At 33.6% G+C, this 21,359-nt stretch overlaps 1 protein-coding gene across 13 annotated transcripts in view; it reads right to left on the bottom strand.

Moving 5' to 3' along the window:
• Positions 1-21,359, bottom strand: part of IKZF2 (IKAROS family zinc finger 2) — a 151,704-nt gene that overhangs the window by 13,405 nt on the left and 116,940 nt on the right. For all 13 annotated transcript variants that reach the window (XM_011358654.2, XM_023529789.1, XM_023529790.1 and 10 more), the window contains one exon: positions 3,908-4,045. In XM_011358654.2, the coding sequence (XP_011356956.1) occupies positions 3,908-4,045 (138 nt within the window). The remainder of the gene's footprint in view (positions 1-3,907; positions 4,046-21,359) is intronic.

Here is a 21,359-nt window from a genome sequence, read left to right as displayed (position 1 = left end):
AATGGGCTATCTTGCCTTTCAAAACTCCATTCAAATATCTCTCCCTAGAAATTCCTCTTGGACATCCAGTGTGATTTAGATATCTATCCTCTGTGCCCCCATAATGCATATTACACAGTATTCTAACTGTTGGTTTAATGGTAAGTTTCTTCCAAAAATTGGTAAATGACCTTAGGGTAGAGACTGCATTTTATTTGACTTTATATCTTTAGTACCTTTTATGATGTGAGACAAATATAATATTCAGTGGATGATTACTAAATGACTTAACGAAGGAAATGTCACCGAATGGAAATAGGTTGAAGAAGCTTACTAGAAAGTGTATAGGTTACCAATTATGCCTCCATACTTGCAATAAAGAATTTACCAAACAATTCAAACCATAAACCTAAGCATATATATTCTTTCTTTAAAGGTAGTTCTCTTTCTGGTTCACACTTTCATTTTTGTCTTCGGGCAAGAGGGAAAAGTTAATTATATACTTTGATTTTTAAAGCCTTTTCTTCAAGCTGAAAAGACTTGAACAATGGGCATAAAATAACTTTCAAATAAGATAATCCTCCATAAAACCCAATTAATTATTTTTATTTCCAAAACTACAAGTCATTATTTTTCCCTTTCCATCAAACTGAAGAACTTTTTATTCTACCTGCTAAATACATCTTCAGTGTTTCACCCTAGTCTCTTCTCCTGCTATTACATGTTCATCTTTTCCTTGGCATTCTCACTTCCAGCCTCTCCTACTATACCAGCCAGGCATCTATCCTATATTCTACATTGGTGACAGTTTTCTTTAGAAGATGCAAATTCGATTACCCCAGTGAAATTCAAACATTGAATTAGCATAAAAGGCTCTATCTTGGCATCACAACCTACTACTTCAGTCTCATTTCCTACCACTCCTTTAATTCCAACTAGGTTCAACTTTCAGGAACCTGTTAATATTCTTTTATACCTCCAATTCTTAGCTTGTGAAAATGCCTGTGAAATGTACATTCTCTGTGAATCTGTCTGATCTATGCAATTTTTCTCATCCTCATACACAGATCAAACGCTGTACATAAGAAGCTTTCCTTGACTTCTCGAGACAGAGTTAGGTCAGGTCTGGCATCTGTGCACCTGGAAAAGCATTTATATGCCTTCATTAGAGCATTTACCTAATTTCATTTTACTTTTTAAGTAGGTATTTCCTACCAGACTATAAGTGTAAGGAATTGTGTCCATTTATCTTTATATCCCCGGAATGTCCCATACAACTTGCCACATAGCAAACCCTCGATGAATGCTTCCGGAAGATAGTGAAAGAATGCCACTTTGATTTCAGACACTTTCTTACTAGAAGAGCCAATGTGGGGAAGAGCATGTTTGGGAAAGAGAGGCTAGGAAATAGCACGATGTCAGATATGAAAATAAAAGAATACTAATTAGTTTCAAGGAACTAATGGCAACCACAATGATGGCAACCCTAGACCTACCACAAGAGGAAAAAAAAAAAAAAAGAGATAAAGATGTAGCAGGATAGTAAGAGAGGGAAGGGGATAAAAATGATTCCAGTGTGGCTCTGTTTAAAAGGAGATACACACCAAGCTATGTACATGAGACAAGGTTAACGGTGAGCTCTGGCAGCATTTTAAGCATATTTTTCTCTCTTATGGCATTTATCAATTCCTATCTCATACAGTCAGTTCCTCTCTAAGTATGTTAACAAAGAGAAAAGGAGATTAATGATAATCTTAAATTATTATTACAATATGCCTAGAAAAAGTACAGAATTAAATGGCATTAAAATAAACTTAGGTGGTTAAAACTGTTCAATATTGAAGAACAAATATTTGGGTCTATACCTGATAGCAGAACCTCCCCCTCCCCCACTCCTCCTTGGCTTTGCCCCCTCTTCCCTCCAATGCCTGAGCGCATCTCCCACTGTCCTCATTCTCCATCTTCTACTTCGGTTTCAGAGCCACCCATGAGAGCCTCTGCCTGTCAAGCCCTAAGCAACCTGGGAAATGGGGTTCATGCTGAGGCTGCAGTTGTTTGGGAATCTTTTTTCCCCCAAAATACACCTGTTTAAATTATCAGCACTTATTCTATAACTGGTTAATCTGCCACCAAGAGATAGTTAAATGTTGACTATAATTATTTATATATACCTTATCTCCCCATAATATAAAGTCTTTTAGAATAACTTATTCAGATCTGTATGCAACATAGAGTTTCACAAATAACTGTGAATGGAAAACTGAATTCATAGAATTAATAATCCAGTCAAATGTCAAAACTGCAGTAAAAGAACATTATATGGAAAAAGTAGCAGTGCCATAAGGTGTCTTTGGAAAACTTTGGCATGGCCCCAAGCCTCTATTAGCTACCCTGCCTCAAGCCACCTCTAAAACCAACAATTTCAACAGAAATAGTGTGCTAATAGGCAAATGAAATCTTGAATGCCTAAGTTAATGCTGGTAAGTAACGTAACTTTAAGGGGGCTGGAACATTTACTATTTCTTAATATTTAATGCCTAGAAATGTACTAGTAAAAAGAAGTATTTAGTGGGTGTTTACTGCACATCTAATACATTTCATTCTCATACCAAGCCTATGAGTAACACACTCAGACAGACATCAAATAGCCGGACCAGGTTTGTTGGACTGCTAGCCTCATCGTTTTAACCTCTATGCTCTGGAACCTATGCTGCCCTCATAAGCAGATAATGCAATCTTGTAATATCAAATTTACTAAGACTTAAAACATGTTTTAAAAAATTTTAGTTAATAATGATAATAATATAAAAGGAAATGGATGCACAATGATAAACAGAAATAAATCTGTTTCTTTATATTATATAAAATATCCTCAATAGAAAGAAATGTTTTAATTATTTAGGATGACAAAGTATTTTAATATTTAAAAAAATTTCTCAACAACATATACTCACTAGCTGTCCAATAAACACAGTTGCACAGTATGCACTATATAAAACAAACAACAACCCCAGAAATAATCTTCGAGCTGTCTATAAATCACTAAATAAGTATATTTTAAAAGTGCCTTTGGCATTCCTCAATTCTATTATTAAATATTGGCCAAGTCTTTTTTATAGGAAAGATATAAATGCACCAGTAAGTTAAGATTTTTGTACGAGCTTCTATGAATAATAAAATCTACCAGCATAAAAATATAATAGGACAAGACAGATGACTTCAAATCTAAAGCATTGAAATTATTAATTGCTTTCCTTTTGAAGACTGATTTGCTAACATTAATTTTTCAATCCTAGAGGATTGGTGACAGATAAACCTTAGAGACTGCCTTCCTATCTGCTACTGGGTATTGTGGAGAAAGGATGTTTTGCTTGGGTTTTGACTTTTGTGAAGGGAAGAGATGCCTATTTTGGTCTAGATGGTTCTCCACACTTGTAGAAAGCAAAATCCGTAATTTCCAAGATAAATCACATGACAGTTTGGAGAAATTTCCAATTATATCACTGATTATTTACCTAAGAGAAATGAAAATACACCAATAACCAATTAAATCATTTAGGAAACCTATAGACTTATGAGAACCATCTCTAACTTTTTGGTGCAACCAATGAAAGAGAAGAGTAAATAGTACCTTCTTTTGGTTTATTCGGGTTGGCTGCCATTACTGTCAATTCAAACACGTTATGAGAAATAATTAGAGAGTATCACAAAAACTCAATATAGCTTGTTTGCGAAGTGTCCCAAAGCTCAACTCATTTCAAATACTTAAGAAGATAATCCCATACAAAATTAACGTGATCTAAAATTGTTTCTAAACAAAGTAAGATTTTATCTTCATGCTGAAGGCTAAAGAGAACTATTTAACCCATAAAAAACTACAAAAGCAGTAGAGAAGGGAATGAAAATTGTGAATGCCATTTCTACCCACCATGGTGACTCATGACCTGCCCAGCAGCCTCCAAGCTGACATTCTGGAGATAGTTGTGGCAGCGTTCCTTGTGCTCCTCCAGTGAACTGCGCTGCTTGTAGCTTCGTCCACAGTAGTTGCACTTGTGAGGTTTACCCACTGTGAAGAGAATTCAAAATTAGTGTGCTGTCAGTCCCAGCCAAAGCAAAATTAACAGATAACTTTTGAGGAAGCATTTATACGCTTTTCAGACTTAAATCTCTTCCTCCTCCACACTGGGATTTAGATAATAAATCACCAAGACTAAAAGACAGAAAGAAGATAAGGCAGAGTGTACCTTTGGTGAGAGGGGAAATACTGAATCAAATTCATGCTCTGACTGTATCCAAGATGATCAATTTTCAAATTATCTGACTCTTAACACTAACATTTACTCGTACACAGTTCTCTCAGCTTTGACTCATTCAAAAGACTAATCAAGAGTGCCCTAGATACATAATGAGAAATATTTTTTATTTATTTTTTTAGGGGGGCGGGGGATAAGGAGAATCTTACTGAAGAAAACCAAAATGCAACAACTCGAAATGTCATTGTTTAATGAAAAGATTATTCATAGGTACCAAGAATACTAAAAAAGAATTCAAGTGATGAGAAAAAAGTACAGATAAAAGCAAAGTTTCTTTTTTCTTTCCACCTTGGTAATAACTATTCACACATGCAAAACTTTGTAGCAGTTAAGTGCATTCTCCCACATCTGTGCCGTTCTTATATTACCAAGAATTAATCTACTAGGTGCTTTGAGTCAGGACTATTAACAATACCACCGAAGCCCTAACATATTCAGTTATACAATAATAGTAATATTTTCCAATACATTTCACATTCGGGAAATAAATTATTTCCTAATAGCTAAAGAGCCATATTGCAGTATACCTGGTAAAACACTGTGACGCTCACATTTAAACAAACAAACAAAAGAAAACAAAAAAACTTTATAAAAGGAACAAAAACACATTTATGGAAAGAAGCATGTTTTAATGTATAACCATTCAGAAGGATATCACAGAGCTCTTCGATTCTTGGTTTTGAATAGTAACAAGAAAAACATAAGACACCAGGTGGTCTGTGCCAACGCCCTCAGTAGTAAAGCACAGTGTGAATCAAGTCAACGGCTCTCACTGGACTCCCACAGCAATCATTTTGTTTTGCCCAGAAGACAAGTAGGCAATTCTTTTTCATGGCCAAAGACAGCATCCCTGACTGCAGTCACCTTACAAGCCCACTCCGTGACACTGGTCATAAAGTGAGACTAAAATACTGTAATAAGGCAAGGTATTCACAGCAACATAAAAGTTTCACTCTAGTGATTTTTGGAAAAAAAAACACAAAACCTTTAGAGTGTATTTAAACTGCACATATAACATAATAAGTTCTTATGATTTTTTCGTAAACTGTCTTAAGTAAACAAAAGCTATCTAAGGCATTAGTCATTTCTTAAAATACTAGGCAAAGTAACTTCTATTATTCAGAACCCAGAATTTCTGAGAAGCTGAAAACAAGCAGCTGTGCATATATTGTGAAGAATTTGTGTCACTGTTTAAGAGCATTAGAAAATACTTTTAGTCAAAATATAGTATAATAATATAAATATATTTACATGAATTGCATTTCAAGTCATGAGACTATACATTATAAAAAGCCTTTGTTTGCTATAACCACTACTCAATTTGGGGTTCTTTAGTGCTGTTTCTCTTGAAATAAGTGAGGAATTTGCATTGAACAAATCTATTAACTAATTAATACTTATTAAGCACATACATTGTAATTAATATACCACTATAAACTAGTTCTGTCTCCAACTTCCCATTTATTAGTCCTGTTGCATTGCATCCTATGATAACTGTTTTACCGTGAATATAATCTCCTATATGTTCTTTCTTTTACTTATATAGGCAAACTTGATACCTTCTCATCTCAATTAAAACGTAGTTCCCTTCTACTCCCCTGGGCTCACAACCCTCTATAAACTCCCAACTTACGTGACAAAAAAGAAAAGACAGTATATTTTTTACTGCTTTCAAAACTCGTTTTTTTACTCCCCTTATTTTTGAAGTCTATCCCATCTGTATTACTTCAGCTGTTTTTAAAAATCACCCTTTCCTCTTCATCTCTTCCTTGTTCTTGGTGAGTCCAAGGAGTTTGAGTAAATTTTTCTAAAAGTATAACTCCCTAATTTTCCTAAATATTCATCTGCATCCCACTCCAGCAATCTAAATACTGGGTGACATGTTGAACTTTGACATCTCATAACTATTTTATCTCCATGAAATTTGCTCTGGAAATGCTACACCTTTTTCCTTTACCTCTCTCATTTAATACATGTTTATTAAAAGCTTCCTATGTATCAACACTGATGAGGCTGGACTGCAAAGTGAAGAAAGATTCTCATGGTGCCTATCTTCATGTAAATGACAGTCTGCTGAGGACCACGAGACATTTAATAAAATATACATGGGAGGTATTACAAATTGTAGTCGATTCTGCAGAGCAAAAGAATGTTGTGCTAGCTAGTATAACATAGGGGACCTAATTTAGTTCGAGAAGGTTGAACAGAAAGGTCTGTCTCAGGTAGGAACATTTAGGCTGATAACTGAAGAAAAAGTAGACGTTAGTCAGATAATGGGGGGTAGGGGTAAGGTGGAGGAGGGGCAGTATTTCAGAATTTCCGGGAACTGCTGTCATCTCTTTCTATTTGCTCTCACGTACTTAGCTCCTTCGAAGTCTAGATCATGCCCTTACTAGTCTTTTGAAAATTTTTTCAAATAGCAATAATCTCTGCCAAATCTAATGGCTCTACTATCGCAACAAGAATATTTCTTGCCATTTCTTTGATATTTCTTGAAGTTCATGAAAATATTGTTTATATTTATTCTCCATATATGCATTTATCTGTATAATACTTATAAACCATGTGAGTTAATATGTATATCACAGATATTCAAAAGCAACCAGATTTTTTGCTATTTTCACTTTTATAGATATATGAAATACATAAATATTATAAAATATATTCTCACTATCTGAAACACCTTCATTCTGATATTACCGAAACATTTTTTTAAATGTTTTTAATCACAAAACATTTTTGATTTGTGATTCAGATCACTTCATAAATTATACGAAGTGATCCCTCCGATTACTCTGAATCACAAAATCCAGTGGACTTTAATCAATTCTAAATCTTCCCAATTTCTTGGTCATTATCACACTTTCATGTGTCATAAATCTTTGGTCTTAGCTCTGGAGTCAGATGCTGTTTCCCCTCTCACTAGCTTCTCAACCTCTTCCTCCCTGGCAAATATATATGTATCTTCAGATTGTGTTCTCAGTGCAGTAGTCCCCTCTTCTCCCTCTAGATGAAAGCACTCGTTTCAATGGAACGTCCAAATAATTTCCCATTTGCAAGCTCCTACTTGTCATTTAAACCTTTTTAAAATGACCTTGGTGGACTCAAAGTCACATTTTTTTCATCTGTGCTCTGACAGAACTCTTCATATTCTGTTGATCTATTACTTATGATAATTGCATTGTAATGATCCATTTGATATCTATTTCCCTAATCCAAATAACGAACCCTGTCATATGGACAGAGGTCATGTTTTACTCAATTTTGAATTGATAGTGCTTATGGTAGTTATTAAATGTAGGAGATACTCAATATATATTTGCTCTTGAAACTCATACTTTCAGACACCTTCTGAGTATTGCCATTAGATTCCTCTGAAATCTAAAATTCAACATATCTATTTTAAAATTGGCTTTATTGAAGTTTAGTTTAAATAAAATAAAAGCAACCCACTTCAAGTGTTGTTTTCAAGGAGTTTGGACGTATATAGTTGTGTAACTACCACCATAACTAAAATATAGATTTCCATCACCCTTAAAAATTCTCTCTTGCTCCTTTGCACCAATTCCCTTCCTGATACCAGGCCTGTGGCAACCACTGATCTGCTTCTGTCACTACAGTTTTGCCTTTTTTTTAGCATTTCATATGAACTCAATCATTCACTATGGAGTCTTTTGTCTGGTTTCTTTCACTCAGCATGATGATTCTGAGATTCAGCCATGCTGTTGTTGTATGTGTTGGCAGTTGATTACTTTTCATTGCTGAGCAGTATTTCATTGTATAAATATACCACAATTTGTTTATCCATTCACTAGTTTGGGTTGTTTCTAGTTTATGGCTATTAGGAATAAAGCTTCTATGAATATTTGCAGCTAAGTCTTTGTTTTCAATACCTGGAAATGGGATTGCTGGGTTATATGATATGTATCTGATTAACTTTATAAGAAACTGCTTAACTGTTTTCCAAAATGGCTGTATCACTGTGCATTTATTTCCATGAGCAATATATGAGAGGTACCATTGTTCCACATCCATGCCAAAACGGCATTGTCAATCTTTTTTTGATCACTTTACCCATTCTAGTAGTATGTGGTGATTTTGTATCTCATGGTGATTTAGTATCTCATGGTGATTTTGTGTTTTCCTAATATCTTATGAGACTAATCTTTTGACATTCACATATTTTTTTTGGTGAAATATCTGTTCAAACCTTATGCCTATTCTTTTTACTGTATTGTCTGGAATTTTATTACTGAATCACAAGACTACTTATTCTGGATACGAGACTTTCATCCAGATATATGCTTTGAAAATATTTTCTATGATTGTGTCTTGCTTTATTTTTGAGTTTTTGTTGAAGAGCAAAATTTTAAATTTTGAATAAGTCCAATTTATCAATATTTTCTTCTATGCTTTGTATTTTTTGTGTTCTGTGAAAGAGATCTTTGACTCACCAAATGTCACAATAATATTTTTTGTTTTCTTCCAGAAGTTCTTTTTAAGTCTTACATTTGGGTCTATGACTCATTTCAACTTAATTTCTCTATGTGGTATAAGGTAAAGCCTATATCATTCTATTTTAAAGGTGGATATCCAGTTGTTATAGCTCAATTTGTGGAAACTATCTTCACTCCTTAAATTATCTCACTGCCTTTGTTGAAAGTTAATTGATCATATATTTGTGGGTATATTGCTGGACTCTCTATTCCATTCTATTAATCTCTATGTCTATCCTTAAACCAAAAGAAATGAACAAACTAAACAAAAACAGAGTGACGGATACAGAGAACAAACTGACAATTGCCAGAGGGGAGGTAAGTTGAGGGGGGTAGGGGGCTGGGTGAAAAAGGTAAAGGGATGAAGAGTACAAATTAGTAGTTACAAAACAGTTACGAGATTTAGGGTATAGCACTGGGTATAGAGTCAATATTATTGTAATGGTTGTGTATAGTGCCAGATGGGTGCTAGAGTAATCGGGGGGAATCACTTCATAATTAGATAAATGTCTAAAAAAGAAAAAACTCTGAAAGAGTAGGTCTTACTAATTTAGTTAGTCTTCCAATCAGGTAATGTAAGTCATCCAACTTCACTTTTTCAAAATTATTTTGGCTATTTTAGGACTTTTGTATTTCCAAAATATGTTTAAAATCAGTTTGTCAATTTCTACAAAAATGGCTGCTAGAATTTTAATTGGGATTGCATTGAACCAATAGGCTCAAATTCAGGAGAATTAACATCTTAATAGTACTGAATCATTTAAACCATGATCATGCTATTATTACTCCATTTACTTACATTTTTTAAAATTTCTATCGGCAATGTTTTATAATTTTTTTGCACACAATTACTTCAATTTATCTATAAGTATTTTATGTAGTATTAAATGTATCTCTAGGTATTTCATATATATTTGGATGAATAAATGGCACTGCTTTCTAAATTCGTTTCCAATTGTCCATGGCTAGCATGTAGAAAAACACTTGTTTTCTTCATATTGACCTTGAATCTTACGATCTTAATAAAATCATTATTTTTATTTTTATTTTGTTTTTTTTTTTCCTTGGTATTTTCTACATAGATGATCATATCAACTAAAATTAAATATAGCTTTACTTATTCTCTTCCTATTTGTATGTCTTTCATTTCTTTCTGTTGCCATACTGCTTTGACAAGACTTCCAGTATGATGTCGAATTTAATAAGTGGAGAGAGCAGACATTCTTCCCTTGTTCCCTCTCTTAAGTGTGAAGTTTCATTTTATTTATTATTAGTACGATGCTAGCTGAAAGTTTTTCCAAGGATGGCCTTTATCATGTCAAAGATGTTCCTTTCTATTGCTGTGAATTTTTATCATGAATAAATACTGAATCATATAATGCTTTTCTGTACTTGTGAAGATAATTATATAATCTTTATTTTCTAGTCTTAATACGGAAAACTAAATCATTGATTTTTTCCAATATTTAATCTACTTTGAATTGAGATAAACCCAATTTGGTCATATGTTATCCTTTTTTTTTTTTTTTTTTTTTACATATTTCTGGATTCTACTTGCTAAAGTTTTGTTAAGAATTTTTGCATCTATGTTTATGAGGGAAATTGCTAGTTTTCTTTTATTGTAATGTCTTTGGTTTTGGTATTGGGGTAATGCTGAACTCATATAATTTGCTAGAAAGTGTTACCCCCATTTCTATTCTCTGGAAGAATTTCTTCCTTAAACGTTTCCTTAAATTATTTCTTCCTTAAATGTTTGACATAATTTATAGGGGAAGCCATCTGGAGTTTTCTTTCTGGGAAGGCTTTTTTTCTTTAACTGTAATTTCAATTCTTGGAATAAATATAAAGCTATTCAGAGTATTTCTTCTTAAGTGAGCTTCGGTAATTTTTATGTTTCAATGAATTTGTTTATTTCATCAGCTCAAATTTATTGACATAAACTTGTTCAGAATATTCCTGTATTATACTTTCAATGGTTATATGAGTTTTAGTGATGTCCCACTTTCATTTCTGATGTTGGTAAATTGAATGTTCTCTTAGTATTGAGTTTAGCTACTGGTTTATACATTATATTGATCTTTTCCTAGAATCAGTCTTTAATTTCACTGATTTTTCAGGATTATTTTTCTATCTTTCACCGATTTCTGCATTTATTATTATTTCCTTACTTTACACATACTCTTTTGTAATTTCTTAAGAAGGGAGCTTACTTAGAGATTTATTTTTCTAATATAAGCACTTAATGCTATATACATTTCCCTTCAATTACCACTTCTATTCTCCTCATGTTCATGTTTTCCTTTACATTCTTAAACATATGGAGTATATTTACAATAACTGTTTTATCAACTTTGCTATTTCTACCATTTCGTCATTTCTGGGTCTGTTTTTATTGATTGATTTTTCTACTGATTATGGGTAATATTTTCCACCTCTTTTGCATATCTGTTAATTTTTTTGATGGTGGAAATTGGAAATTTTACATTAGTGGGTTCTAACTTTTGTTGCATTTCTTTAAAGTGTGGTTGACTTGTTCTGATGCCGTTACATTTCTTGGAATCAGTTTGATTCGTTTGATATTTGCTCTTATGCTTTAAGACAGATTCAGAGCATGCTTCAATCTAACAGCTAGTTTAGCCCCAGTACTAAGATGATAGTCATCTGAGGACTTTACTTAATGCCCTACATATTACAGAATCTTTCCACATTGCCTGGTGAGAATGAACTGTCCCATCTCTGCATAAGCTCCAGGAATTGTTTGATCTTGTGCTTTCTGGTGTTTCCTTTCCCAGCTTCAGATGGTTTCCTCATATACATAAGAACATCACTATTTAGCCAAAGAGTCGAGGGGCCCCCTGCAAAACTCCAGAGCTTTGTCTGTGCAGCTTCTTCCTGTCTGATACTCTGCCTTCCACACTCTAACCACTGCCTGGTTCTGTTTGGTTCTGCTGTTCCTGAGCTGTGGCCTGAGAACTGCTCCCAGGAAGTAAGCTGGGGTAATCATAGGACTCATCATCTTTGTTTTTCTTCTCTCAGGGATCACAGTCCTATAGTGGCTATTGTTGAATGTCTAAAAGTCATTTAATATATTTTCTCTGGCGTTCTAGTTGTTCAAGGCAGGAGGGTAAATCTGGTCCCAAATACCTCATCATGATTAGAAGCAAAAGTCATATTTTTATTGGATTAAATACCAAGAAAGTTACACTAATTTCATTACCAATACAATTCAAGTAACCAAAATAAAGTTTCTTAAAAGTATAATTCTAAGAAGATACAATACTAAGTATTCTAAGACACAGAAGATAACTGGGACAGTGCTCCCAACTATCTCAAAAGTTAACATATAGTCTCTTCTTTGACACATCGTACCACACACACACACACAACACACACACTCACACACACACAAAATATCAGCATAATCAGTCAATAATATAGATACATATTACTGACCTAAGCAATAAGTTACAAATTGAAGACATAGTAATTTGATAATCCTGAAAACTATTAAGTTAAAAAAAACTGCTAGCATTTACTAATATTTTCTCCATCTGTCATTATGAGGAATTCAAAATAAATACCTGCCCCTGTATTCTTAAGAACCCCACATACCTACTCAGAATTAAAAACAAGTCAAATACCCATAAGGAATTTTGAAGTAGGAATGTTTACCATAAATTTATAAGGTGTTATGAAGATAAACAGCAAAACCAAGTCTTACATTTTCTTGAAATATGTCACTTAAAGAGTTATCCTAGTGAAACCTACAAAACAAATTACAATAGCACTAATACATGCGGCAAATGTTTTATTCTTTATATAGATGTGTTTACACATATAGAAACATGCAAAGAAAAACATCTATATACAGAAAATATATTTACCACTTGTCATAGCATATAAAATCAACAGAGTATCATGCATATATCATATTTATTTTCCTTTAATAAAATTAAATGCACTCACTTTATATACTTATGCAAAAACTGGGAACTTGATATCTGATTTTACTTGGCAATTGTTTACAGAATTATAAATTAATCTGAACAAATATGACCACTGAAATATGCAATTGACATTTTTTTGTTTGTTTTTAGTACCCATAAGTTATAATTTGTCTAGTGTAGAACTAGTAGTCTATTTTATTGCATGAAATCTCTATATAAACAATTTTAATGTTCTTGATCCCTATTGTTATACTGCTGCCTCAGAAAAGTTTTTGCCAATTCATATTCACACTATTAGTCTATGAGAAAGCCTTTTCACCATAATGTCAACAAGTACTCTCATTAAAATAATAAATTCTCCACTAATGTGCTGGCCTGTGATCCTCAAATTGCCGCAAGGCACTTTGGGGGCACTGAAGCAAACTCTTAGGAAGGATATTTTAAAGTGAGATTAGCACGGGATATTTTAAATGTTTGAAGGAAATAATAATAATTCAACACCCTTCAGATACCCTCCAAACTACTTGCTCACAGCTTCAAACCTATATCATATTACATTTCTTTAAATGATGTCATCTCTTTGTGAAGCTAGGTTTCAGCGGTTGCTGCAACACAAAGCAAGTACTATCTGAAAATAAGTGTGGAACGGAAAACGAGAGTGGTGGTGTCCAATCGACTCTAAGGTCTGGGAAGCTGTACAGTGCCCAAGAAGGTGTACAATCCCAGTAGTAATTGTGCCTGACTAAAAATGAAATGAAAACATTGTTTTCTTTTTCAACTCATGTGTATTATTTTTTCAAATGGCTCTAAAGTTATTAGGACAGAAATACTTAAGTTATTTGGACCTGACCACTTCATAAATGAAACTGTGAGGTATTTCTATTGGACCTAAAGTCACAATGGAAAAAACTACTGAGACACTAGTGCACGCACTGTGAATCAAGAGAGTTTGGGAATCTATGTGCTAGGCAATATAACGTAATTTGTATTTCTTTTTAATTTGCACTACTGAAACTGAACACTGAACAAAAAAAAATTATTAGCCATTTGCATCCTTTCAAATTACTTTTCAATACCTTTAGCTATTTATCAATTATATTCTTATTGCTGTTCTCTTTCTCATCAATTCGTTCAATTGCTTATCTATTAATGCCAATACTCCTTTGACTTATTTCTTATAAATAGTTATGCTTTTTGAAGTTTAGAAGTTTTTAATTTTCATGTGGTTAAAAATGGTGGTAATTTTACCCTTTGTGATCTATTTAACTGTTCTAAGTTTTAAAATTCTTTCTGATACTGAATTTTTGAGAAATATTCAAATCTATTTTTTTCTAAACTTTTAGGAGTCTTAATAACTCCAGGTTCGTCTGGTTTCTTCTATAAAATGGTTAAATGGGAAAGAATATTTTAGAAAGGAAACATATCCCTACCTGAAAAGTGAGCTATATTGCAAAGAGAACCTCTGTTATAATAAATGATTACAGTATAATTAGGTGTCTATCAAAAATTATTACAGTAAAAGAACTTTTATCTCTAGAGGCAGGGTTTTCCAATGGTATTTGGGGAGGGGGAAATGTTAAATGTTCAAACAAATCTTTGAGCCAGTACATTTCAGGTGGATTTCATAGAGATTCAAAATGTATGCTAGCATATCTAAGGTTCTTTTGGATGCTTAAACTTTATAACAAGCAAACAAACAAAACCTGTTTAACCCAATGTTTCCTCAAAATTATTTTGAATGCAGATGTATTTAAACAATTATTACTTTCTCAAGTAAATATTTTTTCTGTGGACTTACTTTGAGGAATACCGCACGATGATAATAAAATAGGCACACACTACTGGCATTAATAAACTTCATTGTTCTTTTATAGGATTTGCCAAGTGTTGAGTAAGGACATATAATTCCTTTATTAATTCATTTAACATACTTTTTGAGCACCTTTAGGTGCTATGAATAACCTTACACAAAATAGACATTAGCCAGTGTTACTTAACTATTCATATATTTCCATTTGTTTTATAATGTAATATTAATTTTCAAATTAATTTGATTGATTGATTGATGAATTTTAGAAAAGGAGCCACAGACATTATAGAGATGCAAAGAGTTATAATGCAGCAAGGATACTGTGAAGTAGAAATTTAAGACACAAGACAAACTGATGTATTCGAAACTGTTTCACTATTACAAATGTACAAAACATTTATCATAGGGAATAAAAAGTAAGTTGAAAGCCAAGTAAAAACTTTGAGGCATACAGAATAAATTAATAATCTGATTACATAAATTTTCCTTTTTTGACATGATTTCTATTCTTCAAACAATTTTTCTTATCTAAATTTCCAATATTATAATAACTCAGGTAAGTAAGCGAGGCTTTCAAATGTTATAATAACCCAAGTAAGCAAGAAATCTGGATATTAAAGAGGTCTAATTAATATGGAAGCAGATAACTTACTTTAATTTATGGCTATTTATATAGAATAAGGAATTTGTGTGTGTGTCTATATGTATCCATAAGATAGTTTCACACTTGCTGTGCGTGAACCCTAGGTTAAGTTAAATGAGTAAATAGTTGTACCTAACTCATAGCATTTATGTAAAAAAAAAAAAAAATGTATATGGCAAACTTAACAAGGTACTTAAACACAGTAAGTGCTCAATAAATGGCATCACTTCCCCACCATTAGCATTCATCACCTTCTAACATACTATCAGTTTACTTATTTATTATGTTTTCTGTTGATTGCCTATCTCCCTTTATTAGAATGTAAGCTCCACAGGGCAAGATATTTTTTTCTTCACTGCTGTATCTCAAGTACCTAGAATAATGCCTAGCATGTAGAAACTTAAGAAATATGTGTTGAATGAATAAATGTAATTTCATTATTAGAGCTTTTTCAGGCTTCTTCACATGGTACCAAGGATTTTTAACTGGAAGAGGTCATCACCCATGTGTACTATATACATTATTCAGTAAAAACAGAACTCTTGGGCTACATTTAGTTTCACAAGTAAAAAATATCTAAAGGTATTATTTATTTCTGTGATTCACAAACTTGAAAAATTTGCATTAGCTGACCCTACAGAAATTATAATGGTTCAGTGTTTTTCTTCCCTTTCCTATTATGGATTAAAACAAAAACAAAAACAAAACAAAACAAAAAAATGTACATTATACCATATGACCCTCCTCATTCAATTAATCAACAAATATTTTTTATCATGTGCCACAGGAGCTAGGGACACTTTAATAAATAAGACAGAGGAGGTCCATGATCTCACAGAGCTTACATTAGAAGGGCTGGGGTGGAGAGAGACAGGCAATATATGTGTGAACAAAAAGCCAAGATAACCACAGATTCTGAATCAAGCTTTACAAGACTTAAAGATAGAGACAGGAGGATAGAGAGTAACTAGGATGATGCTTTAGGAAGGGTGCTTATAGAAGGCCACTATCTCCAAGAAAATGACATTTAAAGCAAATATCTGAAGGATAATGAGACAAGCGTGCCAAGAACTAAGGAAAGGGTGAAGGCAGAGACTTCCCGGATCATCAGTGCAAAATCCCAAGAGCAGGAATGAAAGAACCTAGGGGTGGCAGGGAATACAGAGTGAGGGTAGAGTGGAGTACGATCGGATAGAAGTAGGCAGAACTTCCATTGGCCATGATAAGCAGTTTGATTTTATTATAAGAGCAATGTGAAGTCATTAAAAGATTTTAAATAGAGAAATTACATAATTTAAATTGGGTTTTTAAATGACATTCTGGTTGCTGTCTGGAAAACAGGAAAGCAGGAGTATGGTGACTGAGGGCACAGGCTCTGGAGTCAGGCAGAGTTTATGTCCCAGCTTTTCCAGAGTATTTGGAAGTTGTATAAAATACACATATGTAGTTATACTGGGAAGATTTTTGCTATATCAGAGAATAATTTTTAAAAAGTACTCTCGCAAAGATAATTTATACTATTCTTAGGTGTATTTTATTCTAAATTTCTCTATGTCCTCAAGCATTATGGATCACTTTTGTTTATTTGAGCATGATTCAGTTCTTTAGTTTTATTATGCTGAGCACTTTTGCGTGTGTGTATGTGTGTTTAAAATCTAATCCAAATAATGTTGGCAAAATATAAAAAATAAGGTAAAAGGATAATAACCTTAATAAGATAAAACTTTACAATTGGGACTGTACATATAATATTTAAAACTACAGAGTAGGGAGATGGTAAGTAGCATTTCTATGTAAATTTGGCTTTCCTTATCTGTAAATTATGGGCCTTAAAATAGTGCTTGTCACAACATGAGAGACTATTAAATATTAGCTATTAACTTTTGTTTTCTAATGAATTGACATTTATCATCTGTTAGAAAATACATATAACCACCATTGACCTCTACTAATCTTAAAAAACTAACTTTCTAGTAAAAATGCAAAAATGTTCAACTGAAAGCATCCAGATTCATTCACTCATTCAATCAATGCAGTATAGGAGGTGCAGATGCAAAAGAGAATATAATAAGATCTCTTATTTCGAGATGCTAAATTTAGGATCTTTTTATTCTTATCTGTATCATTATTATCATCGTATTTCTGTATAATGTAAAGGGATACCACTCTGATAGATGATTTATGATACCTTAAAATTCAATTATATTCTATATATATTTTACATGCTTATAATAAATGATATATTGGTTTTTATTTGTATGGTTTTCTTACATTTGAGAGTTTTCTTACAAGATTTGGCAATATAGTACAGCCTGTGGATTAACAGGTATCCTTGACTCGCAAATGAAGATCAAGTAAGAAAATAAAAGGAATGGGTGAGGGTTAGCCTAAAAAAACAAAAACAAAAAACAGTGTGATGTGCCCTTCTGGACACTGAGTGAATAATGAGGTTGGCAGGCCGCCCTTCCACTTCTGCCATGATGTTCCAAACATGCCAAGCCTGCCGACTCAGCAATGTGAAAGAGGAAATGTGAAATGGCCACAAGTTCAGACTGTCCACATCAACATCCACGTAAGGTGCAAAACTGTGAGAGTAAACTTGGGAATGAAGACAGTGTCTACAGAAGACTGAGAAGAATGAGAAACAGATCCACGATTGTTGCCTATTTCTTTAGAACTACCAAAAATTGGAAAAAAAAAAAAAAAAAGAAAAAAAGAGGAAATCTTCCAGCAGTAAACTCATCTAATAAATGTTTTTGTACCAAAATGAAGACCTACATCAGATGAATATGTATTATAGAAAAAAAAATTTCTCTTTAATTATTCTTTCTAGAAATAAGTGTCTGGAATTTAAAGAAGCTTGACTACTGCTATTTGAAAATATTCCATTTAAAATATGCTATCATATATGTTATTTAAAAATTTAAATTTCTTTTATAAGGAACATATAGGGCAAAGTATATAAAGATTATGTGTCTAGAAAAAAAAAAAGGTGTACTACTGGGTGGAGATCTCATGGATTATCTTATCAGCTGATCTGACTGAAAGTGGCTTTTCCCTCATAATCAAATTTCAATGAGCAGGGTCTCAAGTGTATGTTTTAAGAGTCAGGAATGAAGATACTAATCCCTTCAGTGTTTATTGCAAAGCATACAGAGAAGGCACCATGGGCATCAGTATCAGGATTTGAAGGGTGAAATCAGCATAGCACAGTTATGCAAATCATGTGTGCAACTGACACAGCCTGTATAATTATCAGAGTAATCCACTCTATCAACCACCTCCAGGAAGGAAAGGAAGGAGTGGAGGGTGGGGAAAGTTCACACTTGGGAGATCACCCAGAGAGTGGGCCAGGTGCCAGGTCTACAATCAGGTAAAAACAGTTCCTTCTCGTGGGAAGCCTGCAGGACAAATTATACTACACTTAATGCACCATCACTATTATGAATGAGCTGCACTAGATTCAATTTCTGAACCAGCATAATTTAATCCAATATGTCTATCATTATCTACTGGCAAATAAATTAGTATTTTTTAAATGGACCTTTTTGGCAAATCTGGTAGAAAATCATGGTGATCAAGGTTTTAAAATAATGTCAATATAAAAATAACTGATGATAATCTTTTGGCCAAGTATCTAATATTCAGACATATTTTTACTCCACTCATTTCAAAAAACATTACTATTAATATCCAGAGGTCTATAACCTGCAGCAATTTCATGTTATAAAAGTCATTTTGTATGTAATATAAACTAAAGTTACTTATTTATGTACTTTTTCTGGCAGTCACCTCAAACAATAAAGCGAAATAATTTTGAAGTAAACGAAGAATTGGGAAGAAAATCTATGAGAAAGACGAAAGAGTAGAAGGCAAAAGAAGAGACGAGAGGAAGATAGTTTAAATAAAACAAGATGGAAAGAGGGCGTATTAGAAAAGAGAATGAGCGATTACAAATGCTACATGCACTTTAGAATACCTTTTAGTTTAATGGAATTCCTGATCAGTCAGCAATTTAAGGAAGCAATGTGGCTGTGGTAGTAACTTCTTTAGTAAGAAATATATGTTTGAGGGCATATCATTCTCATGATGAATTAACAGACTGTCTTATATGAGACAAAACTAGAACACTGACATTAAGTCATTTCTTTAACAGTATGGTCAAAGGTTAGCTCTATCTCAACCCATACCAGATGCTACTTTTGAACTTTATTTTCAAGAAATTGGAAAATAAGGAGAACGATTTCTCTTCTTACCAGTTTATCTGAGAGTATGTAGTTTATACTTTAAAAATGCCTGTTGGTTGGCTTAACATTCCACTAAAGGTGAATGTCCAAATATACTCAAAAGCAGGGTGAGTCAATACTTTATTTTATAGGTGTTTATTCATTAATAGTTATAACTGAACAAAACACTGAGTTTGCAGCAGTGTACTTAACAGATTGTTTTTCAAAATCAATATTAAGAGCAAATATAAGCATTCAATGTTTCTGAACTACTTTCTATGGATAAAATAAAGTCTTTGAAATTACAAGGTCCTGAAAAATAAAAATACAGTCCTGATATAAAAAAACTAAAAACGTACAATGAGGAGGAAGTTGTTTTTTTTAACAGATGGGTATTTACATAGTACATCTGGTCCAGTTCCTTTTTATAGGACAAAATAGCTTTAAACTGACAATTGGACATAAAGAACAAACTTCTTTAGCTGAAAATTGTCAAATATTGAATAGGTAATAAAGTAGTGTTGTAAAATTCAACATTCCTGAGGTGTTTGGAAATAAACTAGATATTTGTTCAGAATAATGTAGGCTTACTGACCCTACATCAGAAAAACACTTTGACACTGGAAAGTTCCTCAAAAATCAATTACTCCAGGGTTATGTGATACAGATTTACAGTCAAGCACAGCATAACAATGGTTCAGTTGACAAAGGACCGCCTATACAATGGTGGTTCCATAAGATTATAATGGAGCTTAAATAGTCCTATCATCTAGTGATGTAGTAGCCATCGTAATTTTGCAGTGCAACGCCTTACATGTGTGTGGTGATGCAGGTATAAAAGTGGTATAAAAGACTAGCACATAAAATTACAGTAGTAGTCTATACTACCTAGGTTTGTGTAAGTGCACTCTATGATGTTCACACAACAAAATTGCCTAACGACACATTTCTCAGAATATATCCCAACTCCTCCCATTCCCTGGTTAAGCAGCACATGACTGGATAAGCTAAATTATTTTTACGAATTTATTTCCAAATAAGGAATTATATACTAAATACTGGTTTAACTGAAAGCAAAGGTTTTACTTAGAATTTTATAGCAGGTCTTATTAAAAACACAAAGTAATTCTTATTTTCTGAAAATATGATGAACAAAAATATGAGAAACAATTTCTGCACTGATCTGCTTGATATTTTATATATCTTGGTATAATACCTTAGCATTATAACAAACAGGCATCTTAAAAATATGCTAGTGTTGACTTCCGGTCAAGATGGTGTAGCAGGTAGATGCTGTGCTCGCCTCCTCTCGTGACCACGTCAAAAGTACAACTACAGAACAACCATCATTGGGAGTCACCTGAGGTCTGGCTAAACAAAAGTCCTACAACTAACGACATAAAGAAGAGGTCATCTGTAGACCAGAAGAGGGATGAATGTGTGAAACAGGCTGGTCCCACAACTGCATCCAGCAGCTGAGAATCAGGAGGGATATCTCGGCTGCAGAAATCCTTACAGAGGAGCAAGATGTCCCAGCCCTACATTGGGCTCCCCAGCCAGTGTTCCAGTGCCATAAAGAGAAGTCCCCACAACCTCTGGCTGTAAAACCAGCAGATTGTGGTTGAGACGGAGGGCTACTGGAGTCCTAGGTGTTCCTTTTAAAGAGCCTGTGTGCGGACTTAGTCACTGATAGACTACCTTGCTCTGGGCTCCAGAACTGGGCAGCTGATTGAAAAGCACCAGGCACATACGGGGAGAAAGTGAATTGTCAGGATTCAGGGCTAGGGCTGGATAGGCAGCTTTTTCCCAGACATAAGTGCTGGCAGATTCCTTTGCTCCATTGTTGAGCTCTCCCCTATCCCCACATGCAGACACAGGTGGCTGCCATATCTGGGTTTCTATCAACCTAGCTAACACAGGTATCCCTGCTCAGGTGATTCCCTGA

This window comes from Pteropus vampyrus, unplaced genomic scaffold (genome assembly GCF_000151845.1).
Source record: "Pteropus vampyrus isolate Shadow unplaced genomic scaffold, Pvam_2.0 Scaffold42, whole genome shotgun sequence".
Classification (NCBI taxonomy): Eukaryota; Metazoa; Chordata; class Mammalia; order Chiroptera; family Pteropodidae; genus Pteropus; species Pteropus vampyrus.
Note: the sequence above shows the minus strand (reverse complement) of the source record. Positions and strands in the feature narration are given on the sequence as shown.